The sequence below is a fragment of the Delphinus delphis genome, chromosome 4 (assembly GCF_949987515.2).
Source record: "Delphinus delphis chromosome 4, mDelDel1.2, whole genome shotgun sequence".
NCBI lineage: Eukaryota > Metazoa > Chordata > Mammalia > Artiodactyla > Delphinidae > Delphinus > Delphinus delphis.
The window spans coordinates 135,710,810-135,726,383 of NC_082686.1; the positions used below are offsets into that span (position 1 = coordinate 135,710,810).

Sequence of the window (15,574 nt, forward strand, 5' to 3'; positions counted from 1 at the left end):
TCAAATCTTCCACAATAACTGTATCTTGCAAAATGATTATAAAGGTAGATTAAGACTGTTCGAAGAAACTGACCTAATAATTTGGTATTAATCATGTAAACTGCTTAGCAGCTGAGATGAAAGAGGGATTCTAACTAAAAAGAAAATAACTTCTTTTCTGTTAAAGTGATATTAGGCCAGAAGAAAATATGAATAGGCAGAAAAATGCTAAATTTCAAAGTTGGAAGATATTATGGAGCAAACACTAAGCAAACAGGGAAAAATTGGGAAGTTTTTTTTTTAATGTGAGGAAATAAGGAAGAGGGAAAAATGGTTAAGGAAAGGAAATAAAGGGGAAAAATCTGCTATTCTATGGGGAATGGTACCTCTTATCAGTAACAGGAATCACCACAGAACTTTAGGAAGCTTCCAAACGAGGCTCATAACTTTAGTAGTAAAACAAAAATAAAGATAAAAAGAGAGAGTGTATTTTATTTGGCATTAAAAGACACTTAATTATCTTGATCTATGTTTTAAATGTTCTCTAAAGTGGATGGTTGCAAGCTTCCTTTAGAGGTACGATTCTAAATCACCAGTGATCCTGTTCCTTTCTCCTCTCTTAATTTTAGTTTTCCACCAGCTTATTTGCCTTCTTATGGCTCCAATACTTTAATTTTCTTATGGCTGAATTCTTCTGAGACTGGTGATAACTTTGGCCTTATATGGTTACCCTGCACCTGCACTTTCTGCCAGGTTATCTCCACTATTTCTGCAGCAACAGAATTCACTGGTTTTCAACTCTACCTTTCAAACTGATTCTGCAAATTAACACAACTCTCTAGGAAATAAATTTTTTGATTGGGTCCATTTTTGTTTTGGGATTGTCTGGGATATGACCAGCACACCTAAACTAACAACTTTTCATTAACAAAAATAAGGGAAACCGTCCATTAAAAAACTGCATATACCCACTGTAGAAATTCTTTCAAAATTTATGTTCAAATAAAAGGCTTAACACTGACAAAATAAAAAAGGCAGAGACTCCAAGGATATTATCCCTCCCATACAAAAAAAAAAAAAAAAAAAAAAGAGCGAGAGCGAGAGAGAAAAGAAAAATTGTACCAAAAAAAGGAAACGGAGAGTACCATCTTTTTCCCATTCGAGTTTTGGCAAAAGTGAAAACATGGAATTTGATGATGGTTTTGATAAAATCACCTGGAAAAAAACTAGGCAACTTCTCCATTTTTCTAGACACTTCATTCCATTGCATTTTATTTTTATTTAAGCACATCTCCAACACACACACATACAGACCCCAACTCTGGAAAAAAAAAAAAAGGGCCTGAAATTTTAGTTACACCACATGTGGTTTTCATTTGTGAAAAATGAACAAGCTGTTTGTGGTTAAACTGTCTAATCGCCTGTTATCAATCTAGCGCTGCATTCAAGATTTACAGGACCCATCAGCTTCTGTGCTACATTAGCTGTAAATTGGGGGCGGGGGGGGGGAGGAAGGAAAAGAGGAGGAGGAGAGAGTTTATCCTGAGGAATAATATTTCCAATGCAGCCACACTCGCACTACATCTGGTTGTGCTGGTAGCGGCAGTTAAATTGAAATATTTCACAGCGTGTGTCAGAAACATGCAGAATGGTAATTATGACAGATCTGATTAAGCCCGAGTGCCACAAGCTCCCTGGCCAGCGCCGGTTGTGCAGGTGTGACCTTGTGCGTGCCTGCGTGTGTAAATAAAATTAATTACAAGCGAGAGGGTGAAGGCTTCGGTGACATCACAAAGCGGAGGAACTCCCAAGGGGGAGACCTAATGGAATATTTTCCCTCAGTCTAATAATACAGTTCATATTGACTTGAGGTAATTAGTGGGATCATTAAAGCAGTTTTCCCGGCGTATTTGGCTGCCTGATCAGATTAGTGAAAATGTTCTTCAGAACAAGCCCTGTGTGGTCTGCCAGAGAAGAGGAAATAAAAAGCAACAAAGCATATTTTGGAATGATAAGCAGCGCTGGACTTGTACTCTAGCAAAAAAAAAAAAAAAAAAAAAAAATCTCCACTTCTCTCTGGAGCCTACAGATCTAACTTCCTGTCCATCTTCATTCTGCTATTCAACTTGTGTATTCCTAGACACACTCTCAACTATTCCTTTCGTTTCCCCTCTCTCTGCTAAATCTGACTGCTCCATCATGATGAGCCAGCCCAACTCCCTAACAAATCTCTTTTAAACAAGGCAATTTGAAAATTGGGGGAAAGGCTCTTCCAGGACTGCCTTACTGACTATATGGGGCCACTGGGAGAGGCCAAAAAAAAAAAAAGCCCAAGGGAAGGAACGCCACTTAAAATTCACCTGCTAAACAAAAGAGTCCTCTCTTTTGTAACATATAACAGAGGTTTAAATATTTCTTCCCCTTTGGATCTCAAAATGGGTTTTGGCGTAGGCTGAAGTTGGGGCAAACATTCTTGACTTGAACAGAACACAGAGCCCTCGTCAAGAAAAGGGCCATTTGTTTGAAACTAGTCTATTGAGCATGCTCTACCTTGCCACCGGAATACGCCAAGCGCTGTCACAGATGGCAGGCTCTGACAGTTCCCATCCGTAGCATCAAGACTCGACAGTTCAGCACAAGATCAGTGACATTCTGTCTCATTAGAACCACGCTAATTATCACAGCTAGTTTCAGGGGAAACCATGTGTTGCAATGGTCAATTTGAAGGAGCCTGTGCATCAACAAACTGGTAATAAGGATCAGACACCTTATTATACGACAGCATGCTGCCTATGATCTGATTTACAGAATCAGAGGCACCGAGGCAGCCGAGGAGGCTGGCGGTTTATGAAACAGTGTGTTTCCACCCAATTCCTGAGGCATACGGGTTGCAAAGGGGATTGTTTTAAAAAAAAAGAAAATTACACAAAAGGCCACTGGAATGGTTGAAGCAAGAAATCAGAGGAGAACAGATTCTCTATGACCAGACAACAGAAGTAGATTAGGTCTTAGAAAAGGGACAACTTCATCAATTTAGCAATTGTACGGCGACGCCATCAGCATACTGGAGCTTATATTTTTTCAAGGTATTTAATGACAAATTATAAAGTGACTATATTTCTATTAATCTCTAAAATACATATATATTATATATATATAAAATATACATATATATCTTATATTTATATGATATATAAATATTTAATTTATTTATATTTATTTGTTTTATGTATTTATATTTATATAAATATATATATTTATAAATAAAACATTTTTAATATGTATATTTTATATATATAAATGGGTGGTCTATGATTTAGTTGTGTCATTGTGTCACGCAAAAGAACTGCATGTGCAAAAGCATAACAACTACAGTTATAAAAATGAATAATCTCAAAGGTTACTTTTTAAGGTGCAGGTCTTGCAAGGCCCAAAAATTCTACATCAGATTCCTATTACCAACATAAGTTCTTCCATCCCCCTTTTAGTACCTTTCACTGATGTGAAAGTTTAACAGTGCAGTTTCTTCCAGAGCTATTTTTCTACTGTCATTTTGCATAAATGCATTTTTAGAGCTCATTCATTTCACGGGGCTTTTATTGTCATTTCTCATATGAGGGAAAAAGAAGATAAAGCTAAAATAAAACCTACCTTTACTACCCAAACCATAAAAGACAACTGTTGAGACTTCTGAGAAACACTCTGTCTTTTCACTTGGTAGTTTGTGAAAGAACGAAATCAGTGTTATAATTATGTGTGAAGTTTAACTGAATGACATTCCGTTTTGAAATTCATTCCTACTTAAGAGTTAAAACCAGAAAGAGAAAGACAAATACCATATGCTAACACATATATATGGAATTTAAGGGAAAAAAAATGTTATAAAGAACCTAGGAGTAAGACAGGAATAAAGACACAGACCTACCAGAGAATGGACTTGAGGATATGGGGAGGGGGAAGGGTAAGCTGGGACAAAGCGAGAGAGTGGCATGGACATATATATACACTACCAAAGGCAAGGTAGATAGCTAGTGGGAAGCAGCCGCATAGCACAGGGAGATCAGCTCGGTGCTTATGACCACCTAGAGGGGTGGGATAGGGAGGGTGGGAGGGAGGGAGACGCAAGAGGGAAGAGATATGGGAACATATGTATATGTATAACTGGTTCACTTTGTTATAAAGCAGAAACTAACACACCATTGTAAACCAATTATACTCCAATAAAGATGTAAAAAAAAAAAAAAAACCCCATGGATCTGGTCTCTTCCCTACTCCCATTTTGTAGATACCGGATCCTGTCCTGAAGAACTTTAACTCTTCAATTGTCAAAGATGATTATAGAAGGGCTTCCAAAAAGAGGAACTTTCATAGGATATTATGAGTCCACAGTTTTCAACTTATACTACATTTTCGGACAAAAGGTGGCCTCAGATTAAAGCAGATTCTACGAATATGTACTTGCTATACTCATGCTTTAGAATGCATTAATTACACTGGTCTGCTTCTAAGTGGACCACTCCTGGGGTCACCTTCCCGGAACTTCCTCACGTGATAACCCTCTTTAGAGAGTTGGCTCAATATTCACAAACTGCTTCTTTTCAAATCTTGACTAATATTTTCCTATGACATTTTTTGAAAGATGGAGAAACTGGGCGTAATGAGTTATGACTCTACTTGTTACAGTGAACTTATTAAATGGGAGAATGAGGAAGATGCATTCATATCACTCTAGTTACCGAATTTCAAATTTTAGAGGAAAACAAATTTTTAAATAATTTGAAGGTGGCAATAAGATAACCAGGAAGTTTCGGTTCGACTTGCTGCAATAGACAATATCAAGTGCCTGGGGGAAAAACACCCCATTACGTGATTTTTTTTAGCCAAAGGTATGATCGGCAAGTACATGTTCTATTTAATAATTTTGAACCTCCTTGGTCAAACCCTAGATTAATTAAAACATATGCTTGTTTTTATAACATAGAAATGTGGAAAGGGCTCAGATTCACAAATTTAGTTCTTAAAACATCGTATAACACAATCATGTACCTTTAAACCGCTAGATTATGTCAATGTTTATGTATTTAAAGCCATTAATTTCAAAAGTCCTGTTGAGCAACCACTAGAGACATAAAGATAGGTCTACACTGCAGAAAACTAAATTCAACATGGATTCCCAATACTTAGACAGAAGGGATTTTTAGAGATAGCTCCCACAGAACACCTTAAATAGGAGATGGACGGGTCTCCACGTCTTTATCAAGAAGGCAGCACCGGGCCCTCCCCAAATGTAGGTAAACCTGAATACAGGCAGTCCTGAGATGCTACACGCTGGGCTGTCTTACTTCTCTTCTCCCTTCAAGCATTCCTTTGGCCTCGTCCTTCTTCCCGGAAGCTGATCCAGGGAAACCTAACCTGTATCTCCCCAGGATCTCCTCCCACCCAGTAAAAAGTAAATAAATAAATGGATAAAGTAAAATAAAATAAGGCACTAGATGGAAAATGTATGAAGAGGCAGTTCTCGCCTTAGATGCTGGCTGAAGGCAACTCTATTAGCCCAAGAGAAGGGGCTCTGAGGACGCGATGTAAAGATCTTCCCACAGGCTGCTAGAAAAGCATGTGACACCAGAAATAACCGGAACCGTGACTCGCAAATCTGCAGGGGACTCCTGTGGATCTGAAACAGGAGGCTACACAGGTGAAATCGTGTTGCAGTGAAGTCTGTTATGTGAACATTCCAAAAAAATGAATCAGCACAGGGCTTCAAAGTGTAGTGTCCGTGAAGTGTAATTTGATGCTAACAAAATAAAAGATGGCTTCACTGACATGCTAGAATACAGAATGCAGTCATGGTGCCGTGATTTTTTTTTCCTGGATTTTATCACTGTAGATTCCTATAACCAGCAATGAAAATGACATTCTTAGCCCTATTTCTACCTCTAATGATTTGTGACATATCATGTCTTACTCGTATTTAAGGCATTCCCATCACCATCTAAGAATTACCGAATCTGAAGATGCTTTTTTCTTTTTTTTTACCTACAACCCCAAAGGGCACTAAAGCTTTCTTCTTTCTCCTTCACTCTCCCCTCTCTCTCCCATCCTAGAGGTCTTGAATCTCAATGACAGAAGTGTCTGAAAAGTAGATGGAAGAAAGCAAAAGGCTTCGAATTATTTGGTCTCTTCTACTGGTCGTGCTATCTTCACAGAGGCAGAAATTCTTTTTTTAGTGCAAAAAACCACACCTATCAAGCAGTCGAAGTTGTTGCAGCCAAAGAGTCCAGTAACTACAGGACTGGTAGGTAGAGACTGCGAAAGATTCTATTGAAAAGCATGTTCAGTCAAATAGAATTTCCATCATCTAGCTGCTTTACCTAAAAGAAATACCCTGTTCAATAACGCACTAGAGAGAAATCATTTTCTAAACGTAAGTGGGGATGCAGCCGCTCTGGAAAAGCCCTTTATTCTGACTGCATTACTGTATCTGCGAGCTCCACCTCTGCAAACATGAAAATCAATGTAACAATTCGATGTACAAGGCAAGGCCTACGGCACTGCTAATGTCCCCTTGCTGGACATACACCTTAAGTCTCAGAGCTCTCAGGAGGTTTGCTGCGGAATAAAATTAGATTCCAACATCTGCCACCATTAAGGAAAAAATTCCATTTCCGTCTCCCATATGAAAACACTATAACCACTGAACAGTAACTGAACCTTGATACCGTAATGGCTATTACCCAAATCAACTATTTTTTTTTAAACAGTAAAATTAGTGAATTCTGCTCTCATAATTATTTGAATGTTATCAGACTAAATGTTTGATAAAATTCTAATATGATTCACTTGGAAAAAAGGTTGCTTGTGGGCCTCCCTGGTGGCGCAGTAGTTGAGAGTCCGCCTCCCGATGCAGGGGACGCGGGTTTGTGCCCCGGTCCGGGAGGATCCCACGTGCCGCGGAGCGGCTGGGCCCGTGAGCCATGGCCACTGAGCCTGCGCGTCCGCAACGGGAGAGGCCACAGCAGTGAGAGGCCCGCGTACCAAAAAAAAAAAGAAAAAAAAAAAAAAAAGGTTGCTTGTTTGAATACCCACAGTATACAGTGTATTCATTTGTAGCGATTCACATTATGTTTAAAGCATATCACCTTTTTAAAGTCTGCGTTAGCCTGCTTTCCTACCCAAGCACAAAAAGTAGCCTACCTTCAGTTTGCAGTTGCATACTTTACCCAGACATTTCTATTAACGTTAAAAACAATTTCATTTCTATTACTCATCGAAGAGAAAGTATAATACATGTGAAATGGTGGGATCTGAAAAGTTGGTTTCTTTTCCTGAAAATACTTTGTGCATTAGTCATTGCAGACCACAGCTACACATGTCTGGTTCCACCACATTCTGGGGCTGTACTATCTTTTCCAAATAATCCTGCTCTCTGCCATTCAGGGATTTACCTAAAGCTTTACTTTGTAAAATAAAAAGTATTTGAGATACAAAAATAGATAATAAATAAGTCACTCTGTGTGCAGGTCCGAGTCTTTTGCTTAGCACATTGTAAGACATTATCTATTTGTGTTACAGTGCTGTAAATCTAAAAGCTCTTCTGCATGCATGACAGCATGGGAGCTCCTCCCATGTTAAAAGAAATCTTGGGTTCAAAAAGGTTAAATCATTTCCCAATACCAGAACAGCAGTGACTCAGCCTGGACCATAGCGTGTCCTTTGAGTCCTCCACCATGTACCCTTCCCTACATCCCAACCCCAAACAGACGTGAAAAAGCTTGGCTTCTAAGGGCCCTATGTTGGCAAGAACCCATATTCCATGAATATGTCAGTGAAGAAAGGAAAGCCCCTCCCATTCCACTATCAATTAGTCCAGCATTCTTAATTCCTCTTTCCTTTGGTCCTGATGCTGCCTGGAACCCTGAGGAGACACTAAAATAGTGATGCTGAGATGCAGAATTTGGGGTTGGCTCTCCTACTTTTCAGTCAAGTAACCCTCGTGTAAAATGAGGAAATCAATGTTACAGCCCACAGGGTTACTGAGAACTAAATGCAGATAATATATAATGCAGGACAGGGTCTAGCACAAAAAAGGTAGTGAATGTTAGGCCAACATAGAGAATCAGGGCGAGATACAGAAGCAGATGGGGCTGGACCAGTTGAGATAAAATGGCTCCAGCACACTGTACACGTGTTTCATTTGGGAGGACCTCTGCCCATGCTGACAAGCCTTGGCACCTATCTCCAAGGCATAAACAACTCTTGCGCAAGTTAAGAATTCTGACCATGAGAAAGGTACGTTGGATTTGAAGATTTTTTTTTTTTTGGTTTTGGTTTGTTTTCTAGTTTTTCTATTTCCTTCACAAAAAATCATGGCAGGTGAACAGAACTTAAGTCAATGGACTACCTGCCCTCGTTAAGTTAGATCTCTTCTCTTAGGGATATATACAGTTTTTGGACTTATTTTTCAGTAATCATCAACTTTTAGATTTTCATAAAGAGGGCAGTGCTAACATCTAAACTGAACAGCTAAGAGAAAGCTACAGAAACGCTTTTTAACGAAGTTCCAGTAAATTAGTAGTTAGGAATAACTATGTGAGGGAATGAAAGTTAATGGTCTGCTGGACCCCAGTAGTCTACAATTGGCCCCCTGGAATCTCTTTCAACCAGTAATGAGGAGATGAGCTAGCAGCTTTGGGGGTTCTGGGGAACACACCATCATGGCAGATACACAGAAGTTGGCAACTGACATCTTTGAAAGTGACTCATGGGGAGCTTCGTAGGACAGGAGTCCAAAGAGCAAAGATGTTAAAAAAACCCTTAGAACATCACTCACATGACATTACCAACCCATTGCTACCACTGTCTGAATAGCTCCCAAATCAGTACTCAGCCCAGGAGGGGAGAATTGTGGATATCATTTAAAAGAAAGAAAGAATGAAGGTAGCAAAAACGCTGCTAGCCAGAAGGAGCTATGCTCTCGTCAGAAAGGAGAGGGAGGGTGGTGGTGATTATATGACAGATGCCAACTTACCCCAAAGTTTTAATATTCTATTTTTGTTTGTTGGTTTTAAGGCTGCCCCTTATCACAATAATGCATGTTTAGTTTCTCTGTTTATCTATTCTGGAGATTGGGGGAAAGTGTTTGGCCTTGTAAGAAGACAGTCTGTTATTCTTGATAATTTAATTGGAAAGGTCAGAAGAGATGCAGAATCAGAAAGAAAAGCAGGATAAACTATGTTGAAATATGAGATCCTCATCCTAATTAGACTAAATAGCCAAAAGAAGAAGGTGCAGGGTGGGTGGGTGAGGGGCGATGTGCGAACAGGACATTTCTCCTTAATGCCTAGTCTTGGCATGTAAATGAAGACATCTGAAGAAGCACACAGGTTTGAAGCGGCTCTGACATTCTATCATAATTAGAAACATTTCAAGAGCCCTGTAATTTCCAATCAAAATTACAGTAATTTCCGATATACAAGCCATGATTCATGACAGAATTTTACATTCCATGAGAGATTACGGTGGCCTGATGTATGACACGCCGAGTATGGCACTAACATAAACAATTCAGTTTAATGTTTAAACAGCACTTGATGTTTAGAATCTCACAATAAAAGAAACATATTATTGTAGAAATTATCACTTTGACAGTGATTGAAGGGTACGCAGGCATGTGGCCTATAAAGCTATAATTTTTACAGTCCACAGCTTGAGTTTAATCATTTTTATATAACATTTCCAAGATATCCCTTACGTATTTCCAGCCAGCCTATAACTTAAACGAGAACCACCTTTTCTCAAGCAAAACTCCCATCAAGGACCACTATGAATGTTGCTAGAGTGAAATTTCAGAAAAACCTAATAAGGAAAGTACTGTATTGTAAATACCTCACATTGTAAATAGTCTCAGGACTGTATAATTTTATCAGAGGCTGACAGCAGCCAGGCTGTTTTACAAAGGAGGGTTCATTAACGATAATGAAATATATGTGTCTAAAATTTCCCTGATTGCCTCTCAATCTCACTTTGATAGTGTTATCAAATCTTTCTGCAAAGGGGACAAGACTTATACTGGACAAGACCGGTATTCTTCTGGTCCTTTAAAAAGTATTCCCGGCCTTGAACAAGGGTTTGTAGATAACTGTGAGCTTGTTCATGTAGATGACTCTACTTTTGATGAACATAAATTATCAATATATGACAAAAAGACTGCATTATCTGTCCTTCGTTATGTCTTGTAGGGACCTGCCACTTTTTCCATTCAATTCGATTCATTTATAATTCAAAAGATATAGACAAGTTTTCTAATTGTAATTAAATTTGTGTGTCATATATACATATATATATATATAACTAAAATCATTATTTTACAAAGCTGTGTGTGTGTGTGTGTGTGTGTGTGTGTGTGTGTGTGTCACTTGGTTTTAATAAGCACACCTAACAGTTGTAGATGCCTGAGTTGGAACAGAAAAAAAATACAACGCTCGTAGTATTTTAGGATAGAAATCAAGGTCACCTAAGTACTAATGAAATAATAATAATTCAAGTTATTTGTTCCACTACAATAGACCAGATGGAGAAACCTCCTATACATTACAGTACTCTTCTGGAAACAACTATTAACTGACTCAGGGATTTCCTGAGAAATCTGTGGTCTGGACAGTAGCTGTTGGAGGAAACACAACCAAGCGTCTCTGTTCCCTGAATCTGAACACTCTGTTTCGTCATGAGCTCTGTCAATAATCCTGGAAACCGTGACCTCTCAGGGATGCAAGTTCAACTTGCAAATAGACACCCCTTCGAAGGAACTTTCACAGGCATCGCAGATAAACGTTCTCCAGGCCTAACAGAGGCTCTTACCTGGCTTTTGGTTGCTGCCACCTTTGCAAACAGAGCTTGGGAAACTTTAGCGCGCTTCATTTCCTGCTGAATCTCGTCGTAAATGGAAGCATTAATGTTCATGGTATTGTTCTCTGGTTTCCCATTCCTCTCAGTGGCAATGGTAGCTGTTTTCACCTACAAAACATTTTGAACATGCCTGTCATTTTCCACTGGCCAAACTGTTTTGAAGCTTCTCAGGCTCGGCATCCAAACTGGATACTGTTGCTCCTTTTACGATCAAGGTGATCAACAATGCGGTCATTCAACATGAGTTCTTAGCTGGATATCAGATTGCTTACGTTAAGGAAGTCATAGTGTCACAGGTGACTGCAGCTGTAATACGACAGCAACTGCCGGCTGACAACCAGGAATTATAATGCCATAAAGTAAGTTTTCTGGAAAATGCAATAGTTTCAAAGACTTGAAAACCCTAAACTAATTGTTTCCCAATTACCTTCCACGGCAATTCTAACAAAGGAAATTCACAATTAAAATCATAATGCACAGGGCTGTATCTTCTCTCTTCGCTGGGTACCCGATGCCTAAGAGACAATTGCATCACTAATAGCTATTACATACTACGGCCTTTTTAATTTTAGACTCTTTTTTTTTTTAATGCCTTTTCCTCTTATGTTTCATTTAAAAAATCTTCTATAACAAAGCCATTTGCAGAGCTGCACATTTAAATCTTCTATCCATCCATGAAACAGGTAGAGTGCCTTGCTTAATTATCATAAAGGCTGGTTGCATTTTACACATGCATGTCCAAGCTGTTCTGTATAATTATTTCATCATTTCCTGGCACCGCTGTATATAACTCTTTCCTTTTGACTGGTGGAACCAGACAATAAGAAAAAGTTTCACAATATTTAACAGAACATGACTGCAAGTTACACAAAATATATAAACAGTGACTTACAGATATATTCAAAATGTATAATCTTGAGTGAGAAATTAATATAAATGCCTTTGGTAATAATGATAAGCAGACAGCTGCAGAAAAATGCCACAAAATTTAGGGGGAAAATCAACCTCAGAATTTATTGATACCATGATTAATCTTCAAAACTTAAAAACAATCTTTAAAACTTTAAATCTTTTAAATAAAAATTTGATCTTTATTGAGCATTTACAGGAACCAACCAGCCTGGGAAATTCACGTATGAACCATGTAGCTGCTTTTTACTGGGAAACTGATGAAAACATAAATGAAAAGTTGTCCAGATGCAGGACCACATTTCTCCTGGCAAAGTGATTCATCAAGGACCACGTTTCTTAGGGTCCTTTACAGAATCCAGGTTTTCCTTCTCTAGAAACTTACCATCTTGGACCATTTCTCTCATCCACTAGGAACAACAGAAAATGAAGCTCATTTTAAGATAAACAAATGATTTGGGGGCACTAAATGACACACCTTCCTAGTCATACAGTAATTCTTCTAATGTTTATTTCACCCTGCCCCCAAATATTTGGTATCAAAAGAGGGGCAGAGGTTATCCTAAGCCATTTAATTCCCTGCACTTAGAGAGTAAAGCTGAGTCTCCTTTACAATGTGCTTTCTGACTCGTAACTTCTACCTGGTAAGCAAAATAACTCACCTCTGGAGGATGCAGCTAGACTCTCCCACCTGGACACTACCCTTGGGAGCACGGAAAGGATAATGCTGGGAAATGGTTGGACCACAGGCCCCCAGTGAGGACACAGAAGGTGAGGCAGGACAAGGGACCCACTGGCTGGCCTCACTGGCCTCTCCTAAAACATAATCCGCAGACAGAAACAGCAAGAGCAGAGGCTGGATTTCAGCCTTCCCCTGCCAGCTCTGCACTCCAGTAAGCAAGGGCACTAACTCACGGAGGCATCTTAAGGACTGGGGGCCACTAGGCACAGACACAGGGCTTTGAAGCAGTAATCTGCTAAACACCACTTTAGGAGCCAGAAGAGTTAATGCATTACCATAAATTGCCTACAAAGTTGCTTTGCTGAGATTTGCAACTTTGCTCTGGGGTGGTCTTGCTTTGAGGCAGAAGGATAGATTTGATCACCACATGGGGTCCCTTTTAATACCTATTTTTTTCACTGCTTAAATGAAAGAGAAAAGAAAAGCCATTTCAATCGCTTTGAACATTGAATGTTATGGAAATGGAGGCATGAAGTTCAGGGCATTGGAAGAAACAGTTCCTTGGTATCATCTGCTTAGCAACAGTTAAGAGGGCAGGCTTTGGAAACTTGGTGTTTCTGTGTGTTTTGAAAATCATTTTCATTCTTTTGTAAAAATGATGTTTAAGAATTTATCTTCGAGGTGGGTTATAATCATTTGTTTCAACCCTGTGATTTTGTTTCTAAAAATTTCTTTGGTTTAAGTTTTCTTTTTTTAATAAAGCAATTACAACTTGAACCAAAAAGCAAACATTTTAAATCATAAAAAAGAAAAATCTCCTAGTAGCCAACACAATCAAAAGTTGAAAAGTACTTTTTTCTTTTTTAAAGTACTTTTTAAAAGTTCTTTGTAAAAGTTCTTTCAAAAAAATAAAAAAAGTGAGAGGGCTTCCCTGGTGGCACAGTGGTTCAGAGTCCGCCTGCCGATGCAGGGGACGTGGGTTCGTGCCCCGGTCCGGTCCGGGAAGATCCCACAGGCCGTGGAGCAGCTGGGCCTGTGAGCCATGGCCGCTGAGCCTGCGCGTCCGGAGCCTGTGCTCCGCAACGGGAGAGGCCACAACAGTGAGAGGCCCGCGTACCGCAAAAAAAAAAAAAAAAAGGTGAGAGCAACAACTTTTAAAAATATTAAGAAACTGTATTACTCATTAAAAAATATTTAGAAAAGCTCTTCCTTATCATCTTGTTGGCTCAGATATGCATCTTATTAGAGATAAGCTATTAGAATTCTGGAACCACATTTTTCTCTAAACACAAGGTATTGCTTAAGGGGAACTGACTTGGACAGCTTTTCAAAAATATGAAAGCTGAAATTTTTCCCCAGGTAAAAATGGAAACAAAAATCTTTTATACCTCACTCTACTAAGTACTATTTTAGCTTAGCTCAAAAAAAATCTTCTTTAATCCTGGTTTAGCTTTTAATATTATATCACACATTAAAATTCATAAAGTAGTTCATTCCAGGCAAAACAAACTACTCTTCAGCTCTTCTCTGCAAATAGCACAGGAGGTAAAATAAATGCAGTTGCTTTCTGAATAGCATTTATCAAGGTAGCGTGTACCACTCCATCATTACGGTGGCGCCAGGGAAGTAGTTAAGAATTGGAGCTTCTGCTATTTACCCTCCCACATGGGGAGAGGGTGTAGCACTAGGGTGTGCTTTTTATTTCACTACAATTGTTCAGTAAACACAGATTTTCCATGAGAATTTTTTGCTCCTTTACCGCTGCTGAATTCATCAACCCATACTACAAAATGAACTATATACACTACATACGTACTATATATGTACTACATACAGGCTACACAAAATGGACTCTACTGTGGTCCTGACTGGCGTCTGTGCTCTTCCTTGATGCAAGTGGAACTGCCTGCAAGCTCATACTGCACACATGCGTGAGGGCATGCCCATATGCAATTAAAGGTTGATGTAGTTTTAATAATAATTATGATAATAAGAGAGACTCACATTCATCAGTTGTTTATTATGAGCTGGGCCTTGTGTTAACATACATTAACCTGCATAATAGCCCTGAGTAGGTAATGTCACATTACTGCCCCATTTTTAAATTGAGAAGCTAACAAAGAGGTTAAGTAATTTGTCCACGGGGCAAGGCTGAGAACTGAACTTGAGTCTTACACCAATGCTTATCTTAGGAATCACTGCAATACACTGAGAGTATGATGTTATATAGGACTTCTTTATTTGGGAAAATCCTTATTATTTTTTAAGACATGCTGCACCTGCTTTTTGGCGGCCCTTTGCTAAATCTAGCTCATGAATGTCTAATTTTTAGTAGGGAATGGTTTTATCATTAGTTTAAAAAGTCCGTGCTATTTTGAGGAATTCCTATTGGTGATAGAAAACAGTCCACATTTTCATACTTTTATATATTAATACTGTTTTGAGTATCATGGTTCTATCTTTTTACACTTTTCTTCCTTTTGTAGAAACCATATTAGTTATTTTCCAGATCTAGACTTTCAAAAGTCCTCTAGCTTTTAAAAGACCATTAATGAGAAGTATTTTCCAAGCACATATGTGATCTTAAAATAAAGCTGGTCAAGGGATTCATAACAAATAAAACTTTTATCAAGTGTGAAGTTCCTGCCCACAACTGAACCTATGTTTCATTATACTATAGAAGAATGTGTTGTAAAGAGACAGAAGTGTGCAACTACCAGATTAAATTAATTATATATCGCTTCTATTGACATAAACTTTGTACATTTTCTGAAACATTGTTATAAAATGTCCCGTCTTCAGAAGAAACCAAAGAATGCCATAACGAGATGTTAAAAAAAGAAAAAATATTATATAATTCATGTAAAAGTTATAACTTGATAATTATAGGCTTCAAATGGTCCTTATGAAGACAGAAATTGCTAATTTAACTCTAAAAGTCACACATCTTAAAACACACAGATAAATCCATAGTAAGTGCACACCTAGATAGAAACCATCAACTTAAAATGGATATGTTTAGTGCAATAGACAACTTCCAGAAAATAATAATTAATTACTATTAATAAGATTCATCTTGTAAACTCACCTGGAAAATTT

The 15,574-nt window shown here is 38.5% G+C and overlaps 1 protein-coding gene across 3 annotated transcripts in view; it reads right to left on the reverse strand.

The window, feature by feature from the left end:
- Positions 1–15,574, reverse strand: part of SATB1 (SATB homeobox 1) — a 99,457-nt gene that overhangs the window by 21,085 nt on the left and 62,798 nt on the right. For all 3 annotated transcript variants that reach the window (XM_060011531.1, XM_060011529.1, XM_060011528.1), the window contains exon 9: positions 10,837–10,992. In XM_060011531.1, the coding sequence (XP_059867514.1) occupies positions 10,837–10,992 (156 nt within the window). The remainder of the gene's footprint in view (positions 1–10,836; positions 10,993–15,574) is intronic.